Source organism: Haliotis rubra, unplaced genomic scaffold (assembly GCF_003918875.1).
Source record: "Haliotis rubra isolate DU_JTF1 unplaced genomic scaffold, ASM391887v1 Scf17, whole genome shotgun sequence".
NCBI classification, from domain to species: domain Eukaryota; kingdom Metazoa; phylum Mollusca; class Gastropoda; order Lepetellida; family Haliotidae; genus Haliotis; species Haliotis rubra.
In genome coordinates, this window is record NW_025765669.1 from 2,011,190 (window position 1) to 2,031,349 (window position 20,160).

The 20,160-nt window shown below is 38.9% G+C and overlaps 1 protein-coding gene across 1 annotated transcript in view; it reads left to right on the forward strand.

The window, feature by feature from the left end:
* The first annotated feature begins 1,161 nt into the window (after nucleotides 1-1,161).
* Nucleotides 1,162-20,160, forward strand: part of LOC124272404 — a 65,902-nt gene continuing 46,903 nt past the window's right edge. The window contains exon 1 of the mRNA XM_046707571.1: nucleotides 1,162-1,230. Within this exon, the coding sequence (XP_046563527.1) occupies nucleotides 1,162-1,230 (69 nt within the window). The remainder of the gene's footprint in view (nucleotides 1,231-20,160) is intronic.

The window sequence follows — 20,160 nt, forward strand, 5'->3', positions numbered from 1 at the left end:
TAAGGGGTGGGTTACCCGGGTAGACAATTTGGACCCGTCCCAGCCCTAAGTGCTACTTGTCAAATCGTCACACCCTCTCTAATGCAACTCACCCTTTCCTTTTCTAATTATTATAAGGTCGGCTCGACAATGTGTAAACTGAATAGGAAAGCCACACAGTTCTCACCATAGCGGTCTACAGCCGGATGATGTTCACAGATCGTTAAGCGTTTACGTACATTAAGGTCACGATAAATGTACTACACATAGAGTAATTTTTTGTGAAGATGCTTCCATGCATGTCGTGTAAAATGTTACGTCAATTGGATGTCTTTAAGATGGGGAACTCACCAAAAGTTACTATCAAGAAATTAATGGACTGAGGCACAAACAAAAACATCTTGGCTTCTTGCATGTATGCATGCATTTTTCGTCGGCAGTTGATCAATAAAAATTTTGTTTGTTTGTTTGTTTTGTTGTTTAAGGTCGCTTACCCATATTCGAGGTATATATGTGTAAGCAGGTCAGTAAGTCTGCGAGTATTGACAAGACAAACCGCTGATTGATATCATGAACACTCTTTCACGGAGTAAAATGAAAAGTAACACAAACGCTGACGTAACTGACAACTTGAAAGTATTGACGTAAAACATCAAGTAGTGACTAGCAGATAAAATATTCGATACTGTTGTATCCTTTTTGGGTGTTGGAGAAAATCGTTTAAAGAAGATTACATTTTACCAGTAGCTAATGGCCATTCTATTACGTTACAATTGCTTAAGACAGCATGAACTACCGTGCACAATACATAAATGTATTGAAACGACGCCAGTTTTCGCCAAAGTGTTTGATAGTTTACGCTACGACCGACCAATATAAGACATCTAATTCGATATCTTACACCAAATAACACCCACTGACAATCTCGTTATTCAACATGTGGTAAAATGCCTTTTATTAAATCACCAAGACCCACTCATTCACGGATCCGTTTTCTTAAGCTCGGGCGAATTTAATATCGGGTATCGAATGACAGGTCTACCCGCCACCCCTAATCACACAAATAGACCCGGCTTCCGTCCCTCGTCGATGAAAGGTTTGGGGGTAACAAAAGCATTTATGATTTGAGAGTGAAGGGAAGACTTCTCAAAGGACAGGGGCCCGTTGCCCGAAACAGCAAACATGGCGGCCACCGATTCAGAAAGTATACATGATAATATGACAAGACTTCGTATGCGTATGGTACAACAGGTGAGAGTAGATTTAGTTCAGTTTAAAAGATTTAACTTAGAAAATTGACATATTATCTGTAAAGCCTGGTGTGATGGGCTTCCTATGCGCGCCACACTTGTTTGGCTATGTTATGAAGAGTAAACAACAATGATTAAGTGGTTGTCAGTAGGGACAGGTATTGAAAAGAAATGCGTTTAGAGATGTGAAAGGTCAGTTATACGAAAAACGTTGATTTTATGATATAAAGGAATATCTCTGAACGCTCTAGTTTGTAATTAACCACTTAATCATGGAAACATGTCTCTTAATTGTCACTTAAGCGATCAATCCGATTTTCAAGGTTCTGCCATTTTGTTTCGCTTAGTAAACAGTATGATAGAATCGCCATACATATAGTATAAGTTCCTTATGTTAGAGCTTAGCAGGGGGTGTAGTAAAACATGTAATATAAAGTCAATTTCATGTTCCTAAACAGGTCAATTTAACTTGGGCAGTGCGACACCAATGTCATTGTTACCTCTTGAATCTGCACTGTTGAATTCAGAAACGGAGTTGACACAAATGACCTTTAAATCAGGATGATAATGAAATATAAGATTTGCTAGAACAAGAATGGCATTACATGTAGTGTATATGTAAACTGGCGATCTTTTGTTTTAAGGTTCTTTTCCATACCAATCTCTCAGGCATATATGATACATATCTAGTTATGATATACGGTTTCACATGCTGTTGAATTCTAAGCACAGGGTTGATAATAACCATAACGAGAATATATTAGAATATTTGACTGAGTAAAATATAATGACGAGCTCTGCTATGTAAACTGTTGGTCTGTGGTAGTGAGGTGACCATCAATGGTGCTTCGCTGTGCCAAGCTCACAGATGTCTAAGATACATATATAGTTAAGATACCTTTTGATACCTGTTGAACACAAAGTGTTGATGAAAAAGAAATTAATTTGTTTATATCGAAATCTTTGACTTTGAATAATGAAAACAAAATCTAATATATAAACTGCTAATCTATTGTCTTAAGGTGAACATCAAAGGTGGTTTATTGAAGCGAACTCCTACCGTGCAACATGCATACCTAGTGATGTTAAATTATATGTAAACTGGCTGTTAAATTATAATTTAAACTGATGTTAAACCTTTTGAACTGTTAAATCAAGAATAGAGAAATTTCAAAACATGTCAGCTGGCATTGGAATGTGTTATTCAGTGAATATTGATGACAACAAACTCTTCATAAGCTGCTGACAGTCTTTACTGTCTTTACCGACGTTTAGGAAAGATCCTCAGTGTCGATATTATTGTGATTGAGTATATTTATTTCAAACCCTCTATTTAACTAGTATGTCAGAGTGGCAGACAAAGGTAGCTGCACTACATTGCTGTGTCGAAGATGAAAGGACCTACCTAAATACTTCGAGTTATATGAGGTGCGACCGAAAACTACAAATGATGTAGAAGCTTCTATTTGTGATAACCGGAAGTTCGACACACCACAGTTATGACAGAACGGCGAGTGATCTTAATGTTGTATTCCGTAGATACGAATGCAGTTCTAATCTCTTAAGAGTGATATTTATTCGTGGTGAATTCATGATTGACATATTACGCGAATGGCAAAATTTGGATATTGCCTCTCTCAGCTGATCTGGTAATCCATTGTCCTTGTGTGTTTGTTGTGCACTAAGATCAAGTCATTTCTCTCAGCTGAGATGTGAAGGCTTCGTGATTGACGTATTCATATTATAAATTTTCATCGTTTTTTCTTTGTTCACGAGAATCTCCATAAATCCGACTGTATCGGCAACAGCTAGTTAGTTTGACCAATAGAGAGTGTTCGAGTTACACACAGAATACCAGCAAAGCAGTCTAAAATGACATGGCGACGTATTATGACAATCTCACATGACACTATAAAATAACAACCTGACATTGCCTGGAAGTAATATATAAGGAACTGTAAGGTGACAGTTTAGGATGACTTTCTACATGAACAGTTTAACCGGATACAAACGCACGACAATCTAGCATGGCACCGAGACATGTATGTCTAACTTGACAGTTTAGCATGACGTTCTCCTGTGATGATCTAACTGGCAGCTTTGCGAAACCATGACAACCAAGCATGACAATCAAGCATGAGATTTGGTCTGTGGTCAGAATTATCATCTCTAAAGTTGCATTACACACACACACACACACACACACACACACACACACACACACACACACACACACACACACACACACACACACACACACACACACACACACACACACACACACTTGCAACATTCAACATATTAAGGATTTCACGCCATCAAGATATACACTGATAACAGTTGACATTCCAAATAACTAACCTTTCAAAAGCTACCTGTGAATACATAATTTTATCATGTGATACTCTAATTAGAGTTCAAGTTAAAGGCCCATCATGTATACGTACTGATGCTATACATGTACTCAAGCACTGTATTTAGGCTCAGCTATCTTGCCATCATATATGGCATTGGTTTTAAAAACAATGTTTTTAACAACAATTTTTTGAACAATTGTGTCCAGGTTTATAAAAAGAAATAACATGTAGCTGCCCTGAATAAGAAAATAACAGACAGACAGACAAAATAGTTTATTTATGTGTCACGTGAATGAATGGCAGTGGAACATAAAAAATACAAACACCAGGCCAGATGGCCAATGAGACACACTAGACAATATGTGCATAAAATGTATCAAATATAAGATTAAAACATGAAGGAGTATCACACTTATGGGGAAAAAAAAGTTATTGGGATGATAGCTTACGCCGATACATACGGCCAACTAAAGCGGCCAGTGGATTAACAATATGTTCTGTTTTGTAACAGGAATGTAGCTTGTTCAGTGTTTGATAACTGAGCAAAATTTGGGTGTAAGATACTAGATTTTCTAAACAAACCATACCGAAGATCAGAATAATAAGGACAGCTAACTAAGAAATGGACTTCGTTCATAACAATGATTTGGTTCGACTTAAAAGAAAATGTTTTTCTAGACGTAGAAATCCTCCAAGCATTAAATGTTATTGTTGTAAATATTTAACAGGTTACCATGCACATACCAACGTATAAATCTTGCTTCATACACTTAGCTAGCCACCTTTCAAACCAATATAAAATCCGCCCTCGTCATTCGTGCCATCACACTTCACATCACACCCTATAAACCACGTACTATAAATTGTCACTATTATTTCAGATCGGTATGTATGTTTGCCCAGCCATTTGGCCGTGTATTTACAATACACACTGCTTCACTGTCCGTCCAGTCGCAGTTGTTTGTTCAGGCCGGGAATCATGTGTTGAAGGAACTAGCATATATGGAGATAACATTGGTATCTTTACCGTATTTCAACATATAAAATTAACCTTCGTTATTCCGGAAACCTCCTATGTGAACGATAACCGTTTGGAACGGGTTTGTAAATATATACAGAGGAAATGACTAACTAACAATGATTCTTTGATGGAGGTTTGTCAACATGGATCATTTCACTGCTGCCGAATAATTGATAGAAAGCAAATCCTCCTGATTTCGGGACATTCCGGCGTAGTCCGCAGAACTAGATTACCGGTTACAATGAACGTCCTTCATCACTCAGAGTATGAAAAGATGTCTAAGTAATATTGGGTACTTTAACATGTAATTTCTTTGCATCATGGTTTATAAAGGAGATAATATGCAAAGAATAGGTAATAGCCTTACCATTGCCTGTTATAGTGAAATTGAAATCATTTCATGAAGAAATCAACCCAACACAAAGGATGAAATCACAACACAAAGGATGAAAGTACAACACAAAGGAATGAAATCGCAACACAAAGGAATGAAATCACAAGACAAAGGAATGAAATCACAAGACAAAGGAATGAAATCACAACACAAAGGAATGAACGTACAACACAAAGGAATTAAATAAAAAACAAAAGAATGAAATCATGACACAAAGGAATGAAATCGCAACACAAAGGAATGAAATCACAAGACAAAGGAATGAAATCACAACACAAAGGAATGAAATCACAACACAAAGGAATGAACGTACAACACAAAGGAATTAAATAAAAAACAAAAGAATGAAATCATGACACAAAGGAATGAAATCACAACACAAAGGAATGAAAGTACAACACAAAGGAATGAAATCACAACACAAAGGAATGAAATCACAACACAGAGGAATGAACGTACAACACAAAAGAATGATATAGCAGAAAGGAATGAAATCACAACACAAAGGAATGAACGTACAACACAAAGGAATGAAATCACAACACAGAGGAATGAAAGTACAACACAGAGGAATGGAAATACAACACAAAGGAATGAAATCATCGCAGAAAGGAATGAAATCACAACACAAAGGAATGAAATCACGAGACAAAGGAATGAAATCACAACACAGAGGAATGAAAGTACAACACAAAGGAATGAAAGTACAACACAAAGGAATGAAATCACAACACAGAGGAATGAAAGTACAACACAAAGGAATGAAAGTACAACACAAAGGAATGAAATCACAACACAAAGGAATGAAATAAAAAACAAAAGAATGAAATCACAACACAAAGGAATGAAATCATAGCACAAAAAAATAAAAGCACAACACAAAGGAATGAAATCACAACACAAAGGAATGAAATAAAAAACAAAAGAATGAAATCATGACACAAAGGAATGAAATCATAGCACAAAAGAATAAAAGCACAACACAAAGGAATGAAATCACAACACCAAGGAATGAAATAAAAAACAAAAGAATGAAATCATGACACAAAGGAATGAAATCATAGCACAAAAGAATAAAAACACAACAGAAAGGAATGAACTCACAACACAAAAGAATGAAATCCAAACACGAAGGAAAGAAATGAAAAATCTTAATGTAAATCCAAAAGATGAATTCTGTCGATCTTGAATTTGCCAGTACAACCGCATTACAATCACATCACATCATATCACATCGCATCATATATCTTCACAAACACCTGGATTTCCTCACTATTTCGTAATAATTCATAACACAAGCTCATGTTATAGTAGGGGTCGTACAATTGGTTATTTCTTATGAACAAGGAGAAGGGTGTTTTGCTTTAAATGAAATAACAGTAATTTGTGCACAAATGATAATTCTAAAGCGAATTCGTTACTTTCATCATTCATCGTGGTCTAGTTAAAAACATACATATCCAAGACACTAGCCAACATTTCTAGTTTTGCAATAACAACCAACTACCATCGGTACCCACTTGACTCCAGTATTCAAGTATTTAAAGTACCCACGTGTTTGCACCCAATGTGAATGAACAGAATCTTGGACAGCCTGAGGACACACCTTCAGTGTATATGCCAAAAGCAATCCTGAACTTTTCCATTGTAACCAGCAGTGATTCGGAACACATATCGATTGTTTGAAATTACGCGAAATACAATCGAAATTATTGAAGTAATAATCGGAAAAAGGAAGTATTTGCAAGTACCTTCTTCAGCCTCTTTACATTACTGGATGTTATGAGGAACAATATGTGTAGTCGATGCAGCGTTTATTGCCTTAGTTGCCATTAAATCTCACGACCATCGTTGATATTTATACATCGCACACCTATATCAAACGTTTCGACAAAGGTAACGAGAGGCTTTGACTAGAAAATATATGTCCACTTTATATACGGGCAACTACATTGCTGTTCCCAGACGGCCCAGTGTTAGAAAGCCGTGGTTCATACTACAATGGCACGTATACTCATGGGGAATTGTGTTGTTGATAAGCATGGCAAAACGACTCACGCTTGGCTTGTTGTTTTCAGATTCACTTTTCATTTGTATTTTGTATACCTTAGGCAGGCGTTTGTTTTATTGATTTAATGATTATCTTTATCACATGTTAGATTATTTTATTGATCGTTTTATCAAGTCACATACTGTCTTGTTGGTAACACGCGACATATGTGCATTCGTTACACAAGGCGTGCGTGCGTGCGTGTGTGTGTCAGAATACCATCTGAGGGGCTTGTTTGTGCTTGAACGTTACTTGATGACACGATGATCAGTGAGTGAGTGAGTCAGGTTCCCCCTGTTGCAAACACATGCAAAGGCAAGTCAAATATTCACCTAAACAAACACGTGAACAGCGTTCAAGCTGAAACAGAGATTTACATCGGACACCTTAAATTGTGGACATATCCTTCACATATCTATCATAAAGCATTTGGAAGGCTTTTCATATGTTGTAACCCTGATCAAGCATTTTTTTAGGAAAACTGTGACACTCTTTGAACTCATCGTTAAGAGCATTCTGTTTCTACCCCACAATTTGCAATATGTACGTATCAAAGGCTATAAGTGCTCAAATATATGCAGCTCGACTTAAAGGGTAATTGACTACTGGAACGTTGAAGTCCTCGAGAAACTGACACGATCATGGTGCTGACAAACTACTCATTATTAGAGCAAACCATATCACGATCCTGTCACGATGAAAGTACACAACGCTACACAACGAGCCCCGTGACCTTGTTTTATTCCATACAACACTGTACTCAATCAGTGCATTTGTCTCCATGCTAAATTACATTGGATCATTTTTGTGTCGGAATGATTGTTTACGCTTCATTTAGCAGTGAATGTAAGACACAACAATGATCATTTTCGCAATTAAAAGCGACTTTCTTAACATTAGTAAACACAATAGTATAATGTATACACATTGTCATATGCGTTTAATTGGTCAATGTATTCATTGCATCAGAGAGCGGTATCGTATGTACATATACCAAGGTCTTAACTAGAGTTGATTAATGTTATCGACGAGAATGAATAATTACACACGTTTAAAATGGTAGCTTTGAATAGGCATATTTACAGACTACATAAAACGTATTCTTCCGTGGAATCGTGTTCAGGTTAGCCTTGTTTGTGAGTAGTCATTGTACACTGTACATTGAACACTGTACATCGAACACTGTACAATGACTTTGTACGTGTTGCTGTGTATTGTTCGTTGTCTGTTGTGACGGACTCGTTAACGATTCTAATAGCCCCAAGGGCGGTGGAGTAGCTTAGTGTTTAAAGCGTTTGCTCGTTACGCCGAATGCCCAGGTTCGATTCTCGAGTTGTGTACAATGTGTTAAGCCCTTTTCTGATGTCAACGCCATGATCTTTCTAGAATATTGCTAAAAGCGGCGTAAAACCATACTCTCTCACATAGCCCAGTCTCAACACACAGACATACTTTCTGAAACGAGATGTTAATTAAGCATGTATAAAGTACAATTGATGCATGTCCGTTCAAATTCCCATATTTGTGGTTGTAAACCGAAATAAACTATATTGATCCAGTTCATTCAAACTGTATGGTTAATTAAGGCAATTTGTATTGAGATAGATGTGATCATACTCTAACATTTATATTTTATGGATGTCGGAGATTTATTGGTGACTCGTAACAAATATTAGTAGAGAGGCAATGCTCACAGTGATCGAGGTGTTTCCTCTCCTAGAAGACCACGGTGGTAACGTTACACGACTTGATTGACGGGGCCATGGGGATGACATGACATAGTTTTACCGTTATAGGTTGGATGATGTCGTGAAGCTGAAGGTTTTACTGAGGGCATGATCATATCATTAATATCACTATGTGCATGCTGTTGATTTATAACCATGACTTCAGTAGAAGGAGTCTGTTCTAGCGGTAATCAATACTTTATGGTCAACCTAACGTGAGACCTGATACCTTCTCTTAAGTTATCCCCCGAACGTATCTTAATTAAACCTCTTAAATTATGTCAACACTTTACTCCTCATAATTCAAGCCCTTAATCTGTGTTTATTCACCCTGTTTAATCGTCTTATTTCCACCCCTATTCACCCCTATAATTACATTAATTTCTCTTAATTCAAACCTTTAACGTATCCTTACATGCTCTCCCGTTTTCCAACACTTGATGCCATCATTTATTTACACTGGTCAGTTTTTATAACTCTCATCGAGAATTCTGTCTGATATCTGTTTATTTTTATCTCGTTGACTTTTTACATTGTAATTCAGCCTCGTAGCCCTCCATTGTAACGTTTCTTAATTCAACCTTTTAACTGATCTGAATATATCTCGATCAATTCAATCCCCAAAATGTCTCATTTACCCCTTTTAACTGATCTGAATATATCTCGATCAATTCAATCCCTAAAATGTCTCATTTACCCCTTTTAACTGATCTGAATATATCTCGATCAATTCAATCCCTAAAACGTCTCATTTACCCCTTTTAACTGATCTGAATATATCTCGATCAATTCAATCCCTAAAATGTCTCATTTACCCCTTTTAACTGATCTGAATATATCTCGATCAATTCAATCCCTAAAATGTCTCATTTACCCCTTTTAACTGATCTGAATATATCTCGATCATTTCAATCCCTAAAATGTCTCATTTACCCCTTTTAACTGATCTGAATATATCTCGATCAATTCAATCCCTAAAATGTCTCATTTACCCCTTTATGACAGACTATTTATAACGTATTCTTCCGTGGAATCATGGTCAGGTTAGCCTTGTTGGTGGGTACTAACATTGTATTCAAGACCTTTGACATCTCCTAATCGAACCCTTACAACGTTTCTTTTAATCCCTATAACGCAACGCCATTCCACCCCAATAACTTCTCATCCGATTTCTGTAACATATCATGTTTCAGTACAATGAAAGATCCAGGTTAGAACTGGTCTTCAGCAACCCAAGCTTGTCGTAAGAGGTGACTAACAGGATCGAGTGGTCAGACTCGCTGACACATGTCACCGTATTCCAACTGTGTAGATCGATGCTAATGTTTTGATCACTGGGTTGTCTGGTCCAGACTCGATTATGTACAGACCGCCGCCATATAGCTTGAATAGTGCGGCGTTAAAGAGTGCGTTATAAAACAAACATTTAAAAAAGTCAGTCTCTATAAATTTTTGTTCAATATTTTATCATCTCTTTGTTCACCCATAGAATGTCTCATTGAATACCTTTCAGTCGTACTCAGAGGATTACACCACTTGAAGGTACTCCGCGTTAATGTTTTGTCGAGTTTAATGGTAACCTAATAGCGAACAGGCATGTTTATGGTACAGTGAAGTGCACGTATTCAAAGGTGCATTCTTATAGGTATTATACTGTGGAGTACAACTTGCTCTGTGTTGTCACAGTGGGGCGCTAATAGATCATTTATAGATAGCATGATAAGGGGACTTACACACCGCATAACCGTGGTTGTCTCCCTTGAATACAGTGTTGGTACATGATTTCGAATTACTATCACGTGACAGGTATTTTGTACTCGTAATGTTTGCGGATTGTGATGTGATATCTTTGAAGTTAAAACCGAGAGGCTGCTTATAGCACATGTACAGCAGAGGCGAGTGAGTGGAGCACGGCTTACACCATGAAAGATTAAACCAGTGTGAGAAATAGCCACTTGCCCGCTAGCCCGTGGCTAGTAAAAATCCAGTCGGGCCAGTAAATGTCCAGTCATTGGTGTGAAAATTCACTAGTCAGCCGGGCCAGTGACTCGGGAGATTTACTGGCCCGGCTGGCTAGTGAATTTTCATGGGGTCATTTTGTAAATATAACACTCTTAAGTTATAGCACCCTTTTAAATCGTGCAAGATTATGGCCTGATAAGAATGTTCATCATATTAGCTGCATAATGATGGAAGCCGTATCATGCCGACAATATCTTATTCTCATCTATTTTTGTAATCTCTGGCTTAGTATCTACATTCAAATGTTGGGCTTGTGAATTATTTTGTGGGCTAGTAACTTTCATAGCTAGCCCGACTGGTTAGCAAAATTTGGAAACTATTTCACACACTGGATTAATTAAACTGACGTGTTACATGGCATCAGTGTATGGATCCGCCCAGTTTACCAGCAGAAGGATTAATCTGACGTGCCACATATAACAGCCAAAGGATTCCACCAGTTCACCTACAGAAGGATAACACTGACATGCCACATTACAGCAGTGTAAGGATCCCTTACGTTCACACCAAGAAGGATTAAACTGGCATGTTACGCCACAACAGTCTAAGGATTACGACAGTTCACCTGAAGAAGGATTAAACTGACCTGCCACATTACAGCAGTGTAAGGATCCCTTACGTTCACACCAAGAAGGATTAAACTGGCATGTTACGCCACAACAGTCTAAGGATTACGACAGTTCACCTGAAGAAGGATTAAACTGACCTGCCACATTACAGCAGTGTAAGGATCCCTTACGTTCACACCAAGAAGGATTAAACTGGCATGTTACGCCACAACAGTCTAAGGATTACGACAGTTCACCTGAAGAAGGATTAAACTGACCTGCCACATTACAGCAGTGTAAGGATCCCCAAAGTTCACACGATGCAGGACTAAAGTGACGTGCTACATCACATCGGTGTAGGGATCCTCACCAGCAGCATTATTCTGACATGCCACATTACAGCAGTGTAAGAATCTCCACTATAAAGGGTTAAACTGACCTGCCACATTACAACAGTGTAAGAATCCCCACTATAAAGGGTTAAACTGACGTGCTACGTCACAATATTATAACAATGCTGCAGTTAACCCTAAGAAGAATTGTACTGATCTTATAGTAAAGATATATAGGCTACAGTTCACTTCAAGGAAGATTACACTGGCTAGCTACATGACAACAGCGTCACTTCATCTCAAGAGGGATCAAGCTTACTTGCAAACAGTGTAAGGATTCCTTGGGTTATCTCAAGAAGGATTAAAGCAAGAGTCTTTATTATGCCAAGGGAAATCCATGTTGCACAGCTGATTAACACTAAGATCTTTCAAACGTGTGTGTCGTACAGCACCATCTTAAGGATTAAAGTGACATGCCACATCGCAACAGTGGAAGGATTTCAACAATTAACGCGCAAATAGGATTAAACTGACATGTTCCATCACAACAGTGTAAGGATCCCACAGTTCACCCCAAGGAGGATTAAACTGACATGTCCCATGACAACAGTATAAGGATCCCACAGTTCACTCCAAGAAGGATTAAGCTGACAAACTACATCACAGACCCATGAAGATCCGGGTTAGAATTGGTCTTCAGCAACCCATGCTTGTCGTAAGAAGCAACTAACGGGATCGGGTGGTCAGGCTCGCTGGCTTGGTTGACACATCGTATCCCAATTGCTTAGATCGATGCTCATGCTGCTGATCACTGGATTATGTTAGACTCGATTATGTATATAGCTGGAATATTGCTGAGTGCGGCGTTAAACAACAAACCAACAAACGAACCAACCTACCTACTACGTCACAACAGTGTGTGCTCCCCGCAGTCCATCCCCTACAAGATTATACTACAACTAGTTACTGTCTACACAACCACGGGCTGCACACTTCAGCGTTTTCATGACATCTTCCATATTGGTTACAAGCCTGAAGCTCGATGGAACTTACAAGAAGACTACATTCTACTTCATTGTGTAGGCTCTGTATAGACAAACCGTTACTATACATTAATCTTCAAGTGTTTTGTATTCAAAGAGTGCCCGTCTGTAGCGGTACAATGGCTTGCAACTTGCCAGAGCCAAATAGAATTATCCCCGTTAGACAGTATTAAAGTTGTGTCTATGGTATTCACTTCTCACACTATTGGTTTCATCGATTCCTAGATACTGTTAGAGAAAGGCGCGTCAACCACTCCTCTGTTCGCCAGGGTGTGATAAAATACCCCCGTGGAAGAATGCAATATCCTCGATGATCTTTCAATGATTGATTGCCCTCGCCTAGACAGTGCGAGGTATTAAAGGTACACGGTGTTGTGAAGATATTTAAATGAGGTAGTGATATGGCATTTAACTTAGCTTTTCTGTTTTAATCAGCCACGGCTTGCCGGCTAAATGTAGGAGTAAAACTGAGCGCAAAACAGCTGTTGTGATGTTCACGGAATGTCTGTAACCAAATTATTCTGAAGTTAAGGTTATGTTATGTTCATCAATGTTCTAGCGATTTTTTAAATCCTTTTATTTCTTTTTCATTTTCTTTTTCTTGTTTTCTTTTTCTTTTTGTTGTTGTTTTACGCCGCACTCAGCAATATTCCAGCTGTATGGAGGCGGTCAGTAAATAATCGAGTCTGGACACGACAATCCAGTGATCAACAGCATGAGCATCAATCTACGCAATTAGGATAGGATGACATGTGTCAGCGAGCCTGACCACGCGATCCCGTTAGTCGCCTCTTACGACAAGCATGGGTTACCGAAGGTCAATTTTAACCAGGATCTTCACGGGTGTTTTGGCGGTGAAGTCCATCCTGCAAATCATGCCCCCAAAATAGAAAAAGATGATGTGGAAATGTTATATGATTGCACTGCTCATCTACGATAGTTTAGATGCAAGACAACATGCTTCAATAGACCATGTGGCGAAGTGATATAAGCGTTCGTTCGTTACGCTTAGGACAGGGTTCGATTCCCCACATAGGTACAATATGTCAAGCCTATTTCTGGTGTCCCCCGCTATGATAAGCATGGAATCATGCCAAACAGTGGCTGAATCTCAAACTCACTCACTCACGTACTCGTTCCCTTCATTTTTAAGTATGTTAATAGCTACCACTAGTTCGACAACAGAGCAAATTTGTTCTAATCTTCGGCTTAACGTGTCAAGTCGCCAGTGGCCAAAGGGACAGTACAGGTCCTGCTGGAGAACCATCATGTTAGCGAAGGTTCCTTAAGTCCTCTAGCGGCATTCCTGTGGTTGCTGATGATCTATAGCCTCATTTTAAATTTGTATAGTCATCTAATTTAATTTTATTTAATTTAATTTATCAATAATAGTCAAAATATTCTTTTATATGTCACTTGTTATGCTAAAGTTCAGGCCTATATGTGAAGGAATCAAAAACTTGTTTGTCAGAATTCGACTGAAATGCACATAAATATACTTAATAACATTGTCTCTGGCATCGTATCACCAGAAAGGGCTACACATATTGTATGTCTACGTGGGGATTCGACCCCGGGTCTTAGGCGTGACGAGCGAACGTTGAAAGTTGAACTGAATTGATCTTTCATCGTAGCCAATATTTATATCACCCTTGCTCTTGTTCTTGTCCTAGATAAGAATCATACATGGTCAGAACGAATTTATCCTAAAAGATGTGTGACACTCAAACGGGAAAGATAATATATCACAGCCTCACCATATTGTCTATATCTTGAAGCATGTACAGGTACAAAAGGCGTTTGGCCGGTACTTGCCGAAAAAACAACGTTGCCTTGATGTTAGTTGAGACCTGAAAACATGGACGTTGGAGTAAAATAGAACTTCGCATTCCCCAAAAAGTTAACATTTTTTAATATATAGACAGTAGATTTCATTCTTGGATTGGAATACATGAAACATAGCGAATTTCATGGTTACTTATTGCAGACGTTCTATATCTTCTGATAAGCTGTCACTTGGTACTTCTTGTAAGCACACATTGTCTTTATCATTGGGTGACTATTTACATTGGCTTACCGTGCTTGTGATGTTATGTTTACGCGCTTCTAATAATCTCCTCGTGTAAGGTTATTTTGTACTTCAGTTGAAGGGTAAATATACAGCGCATAAAAGGTTAAAGGCAAATAAGTAGTTACATTATTAATAATGTAGAATTATTTATAACGGGCCTTTCCAGGCTTCATATCTTGTTCAAAGCAGACAATCTGATTATTATTACCCCGGATAATCCAAGCTGGCTCTGAGAAGCTAAAGGGTTATAAGTCTCGTGAACAGAGGGAATTTTGAACAAACTCACTTGCCTAAGGTGAGACCACATGTATCACATGTGCTTCGTTGTGGGACAGGACTGAAGTCCTAGAAACTCTTTGGAGTCAAGCTGCCCCATACGGTCACACATCCAAGGAGTCTCCGCGCCCAACATTGCTTAAGTTCAACTGATTTGTGACTTGAGCTCTATGCACAGGACCACACAACCACCACGTAGGAATGGTTCCCTAGAGGTTATGATGACACCTGTTCTAGCGAAACACATTGCAGATGTTCATTAAGAAAATAAGTGCAAACAAGGAGGTGGGAACACGTCATGTATGTGTCAGAGTATCTTTGACGAAAGTGGTATCTAGTGGTGACATGGGTGGGGCAGGATACGTTCACAGGTATCTTCACTACTGAAGATAACTCATGAACATATGTTGGTGATTTGTACGGAATCATACAATTTTTCTAAAGTTTGTGACGATTATGGATAAGATTTTATCGCTTATGTTTAAGATCCGAATCCCCATTTTTGAAGGTGTGGTTGAGAACGTCTTCACATGTTCATGCCAATAGAGGAAGAATTCGGTGTTCTGTTTTACTGTAGTTCTTTCAATAGTGAAACCAACCAGCATCATACCTGTGGATCAAGTTGTTCTCTCTGGTAATATTTTGTTGGGTATTTATCTCAGAAACACGTTGAATTATAAATTCTATTTCAATAATTCCATCCCATACGTTACTTGAATGTTTCATCGTTATCATCAATAAATCACAAGGTTAAGTCCATCTTTCCATTTCATATGCACCAACTGTTTAAATGATAAAGCGCTTCTATTGTATCATGCGATACCCAATATCGAAGTGTCAACACAAATTGATGACGCGGGATCCCTTTGAATAATTAAGTCAGTGTGTCGTGTGACTATATACCATCATTCCTTCGTCATGGCGAAAAAGATTTATTTGCACAATTTCCCGATAGTGAATAAATGCAAACGGGGTCAAAACGCTTTAAAGATGCAGTAATTAACAATCCCAGCACATGACACAGCCCTTTAAACACCGAATGCCTCTGTGGCTCAGTAAATAGCGGTGGTTCGATCCCTTGGCGAAAGACCTTAAAATGAGGCATCCATGTTAAACTGCGGCATGGTATCTCAGTGGGCGAGCATCATAAAAACGACATTGGTGCGGAATAGTAAAGACAAACCCACACCCCCATGCATGCATGTCGATATATAAGAGCAAAAATCTTAAGGCCACAAAACACCATTTAACCTCGTAAACTTCATTGGCAGTGACTTTTATCATTTATATACAGTTAGCCGTTAATGATTACCCGATATACACATAGACAATGTAAGAGTGAAGATCCGGGTTAGAACTGGAATTGAGCAGCTCATACATGTCTTATGACGACTAACGGGATCTAGTGGACAGGTTCGTCTTGGTCCAGTCATGACATAGTATTCCAGTTGCCCCATCACGTCAATCATTAGATTGAATGGTCCAGACTGGATTATTTTCTGGCCGCTGAATATAAATATTGTTCAGTGCCGCGTTAAACCAAAGCAAATAATAAACTGATACACAAAAGAAAGTACACAATATGAATCCAAAGCACCAGGTGCGTACTTTCTTTTTTGCGTCAGTTTAATTAAAAATCTGCAACTAGGCAGAAATTGACACCAGTCCTCTGAGCCTTGTTCCCCTTAAAATACATATAGTTTGCCCTATAGCAGCAATAACATTGCATACGGAGAAACAATGTTGATATGCCGTGTTTCCATGCCAAATGTGAAGCTATTGATTGTCTAGTGTATTTATATCATGCTCGTTAGTTACACACATGAGTGTACGAGTACAATCGCTTATCAGCCAGCAGTCACAAAACTGTCATGGCGACCTATAATTAACTTGTCTACTTCTACGACTGTTATTGTACATACATTGTTGTAGTTAACTATGCATATTGTTATCACAACTGAAAAATAATTTTTGCCGTACATAGCTGTCAGATTATTGATGCGGCGTTAAATAACATGCGTATCGCGCTTACTGCAAATCCTGACAACTGAACCCAAGGCAACATATACTCCGTGCAGTAGATACGATCAGCAAGCATCTCTAGGACGCCTGAAAACAAAGTCACGTTGTATCTGCTGTACAAATGTACAATTAATATCGTGGAAACCGTGGGAGACAGTTATAGGTTCACCATCAGTCAGTAATGAAAAGGTGGAGGTTCGGCTGTGCCGTCGGGGACGGTGGGGTAGCCTAGTGGTTAAAGCGTTCGCTCGAAGACCCGGGTTCAATTTCCCAAATGGGTACAATCTGTGAAGCTCATTTCTGGTGTCCCCCGACGTGATATTGTTGGAATATTGCTAAAGTCGGCGTAAAACTAAATTCACTCACTCACTCTGCCGTCAGAGGAGCCGCAATTTGCTGTGTAGAGTTGCGTCAGTTGGACACGCAAGAAACCTGCGAACGTAGGTTCGAAACCCGGTTTGCCTCGATCACGTTTCGAGGTTTATTAATACCGTCCCCGTGACCGTGGGTGTCACCACTGAGGTAAAAATTTGAGACATCCCCTATCGCTTTACCCCTGGCTACGTGTTGTAACTGGAAGTCTGTGAAATGTGGTGTTAAAACCAACTACCTTACAAATTACAGAATAATAAAGCACCAAACCATAATTTCTTTATCAATTGGCATAAGAACTTACATTTGCATCAGTTATAAACGTTTAGTATTGGAATCTAGGAACAGAATCAACTGCAATAGCGTGCTTCCATCATAATGGCTTAATGTGAACACCTGCGGTGTGTGTCGAGTCGATGAGGCACATTGACGAATGTACGTTGAGCATAAACTCTACGAGCACTGCTTCACACCCTACGTTCAATGGAAAAAGATTTTTCGTAATTTTCTTCCCCAGTATATGTATGTACATGGTCAGCCAGTATCGACCTTGCCAGACTATTGTGTGTACGGGGAAATGATGTATTGTGTTGTCGGGGCGATATTAATCGTCACAGACTCGGGTCAATATATGCAGTCCCATAAATAATGCATTTGTCGGTAAACACAGTAATAGTGTGTTAAGGTCATATGTTTTATCATCTCGTTCGTGATTTATTATATGCTCTTCAATAAAAGCAGAAGATCATGAAATATAATTGTTGTTAGGAGAATGATCAGTCTTCTGGAAATAATTGCAAGAGATAGGATGGTTTCGGAACACCCATCAAACCATCAAACGACTACCATGCCAGTCCTCAGTGCAGGTTTGGGGGCCATTTTTATTTTGACACTTCAGTAAAAAGTCTCTGATCCATTAGTATTATTGATTCTCATTGTCTTCAGTTCGATGAGTGAGTGAGTGAATTTAGTTTCACGCCGCTGTTAGCAATATTCCAGCAATATCACGGCAGGGACATCAGTGCAACTTGATGGCGCCTTAAACCTATTGACATGTTCACAACTGGTAAACACAGCGAAAAGTAACTAAATGTTAATGAGGTTTCAGTCTGTGATTTGCAGACTTTAAAACAGGTTTCTGCGTGTTTATGATCAGCCCCGTACAGGGTGCCCTAGGTTAATACTACTTGTGCAGGATCGATACATCAGAAACATCGCCGAATCATGTTGACGGTCTCTTGAAATGCTTTCAGACATTCTCGGCGTTCTGAGGTGGTGTCTTGTCCTAAATGATCTCATCCTAAAGTCAGCCGAAGGCAACAAGATCTTGGGTCGAGTCTATGATGATGGGGATGTCTATCCCTGCTAGAAAGCCACAACATATTGGCAACATACTGGCATCAGTAGTACTTCCCTTGTACACGTTCTGCCTTCCATCTGTTATTATATTATAATATGACTGACTGACTGAGTTTGTTTTACGCCGCTTTTAGCAATAGTCCAGCAATATCTCGGCGGGGACACCAGAAATGGGCTTCACTCATTGTACCCGTAATGTGGGGATTCGAACCCGGGTCTTCGGCGTGACGAGACAACGCTTTAACCAATAGACTATCCCACCGCAGCCTATTATAATATGATAGAAAAGTCCTCCCATTTGCCTATTACAGATAACTCACTAGTTGATAAGCATACACATACCGCACCGTTAATTTCCTAGGGTATTCATTGAATAAAAGGTCGGTGTAAGTGCACATGTTGTGGTGGTGGTGGCGCTGGTAATGGCGGCAGAGGCGGAAGAAGGAGTGTGGATATAGTATATGCACTGTTGGCGTTTTCAAAACGAACATTACACATGATACCTGCACGATTGATATTTATTATACATTATGTATTAATATGCTTTTTTATTTTAATGAATATTTATGTTCTATAATTATTATTTGCAAGTCCAGCGTTTTAAAAAACAAATATACCACAGACAGTATGCTGATTAAGATTAATAATAACCCAAAGCCTACGTTCATTGGCTCTTGTTAGCAAGGCGGCATAAAACGGCATTAAACTCAGAGGGGCTCAGAGATCACGTCATATGTATTTCATTAACGCCCACTACACAAGAAACGTCATGTATATGCTAAATACAATGCGATATTTAAGTCCTCCCATTTGCCTATTACAGATAACGCACTAGTTGATAAGTATACACATACCAAACCGTTGGTTTCCTAGGGTATTCATTGAATAAAAGGTCGGTGTAAGTGCATATGTTGTCTCGTCATTCAAAGTCTACATGACGATACTATGGACACAGCACAACATGCCGTAGAACGTCATTCACTGAGGCCCTCTTAGGGTGAGATTGTGTCGCATGCATTTGCTTTGCCATAACACAGTCAGCACTTCATTGAAGAGCGTCGTGTCTGTAGGTTAGTGAAGCATTAGCGAAGCCTACGATAAAGTATCTGTATGTTTTTAAAAAGGTGATTTTTATTATTGAAGGGAAGACTTAACGTGTAAACGTGGGCACATCAGATGTACGTAGATGGAACTTGAAATAATAAATTCCTTTTAGATCGCGGGAATTGTGCTGAATGACCAAGGTTCATGGATCCCGAACAAGGGGCGAGTTGAGTCGCCCAGGCAATATTGCCATTATCATTTCCCATCGTTGCAGTAAGGATGTATTAGCGTAA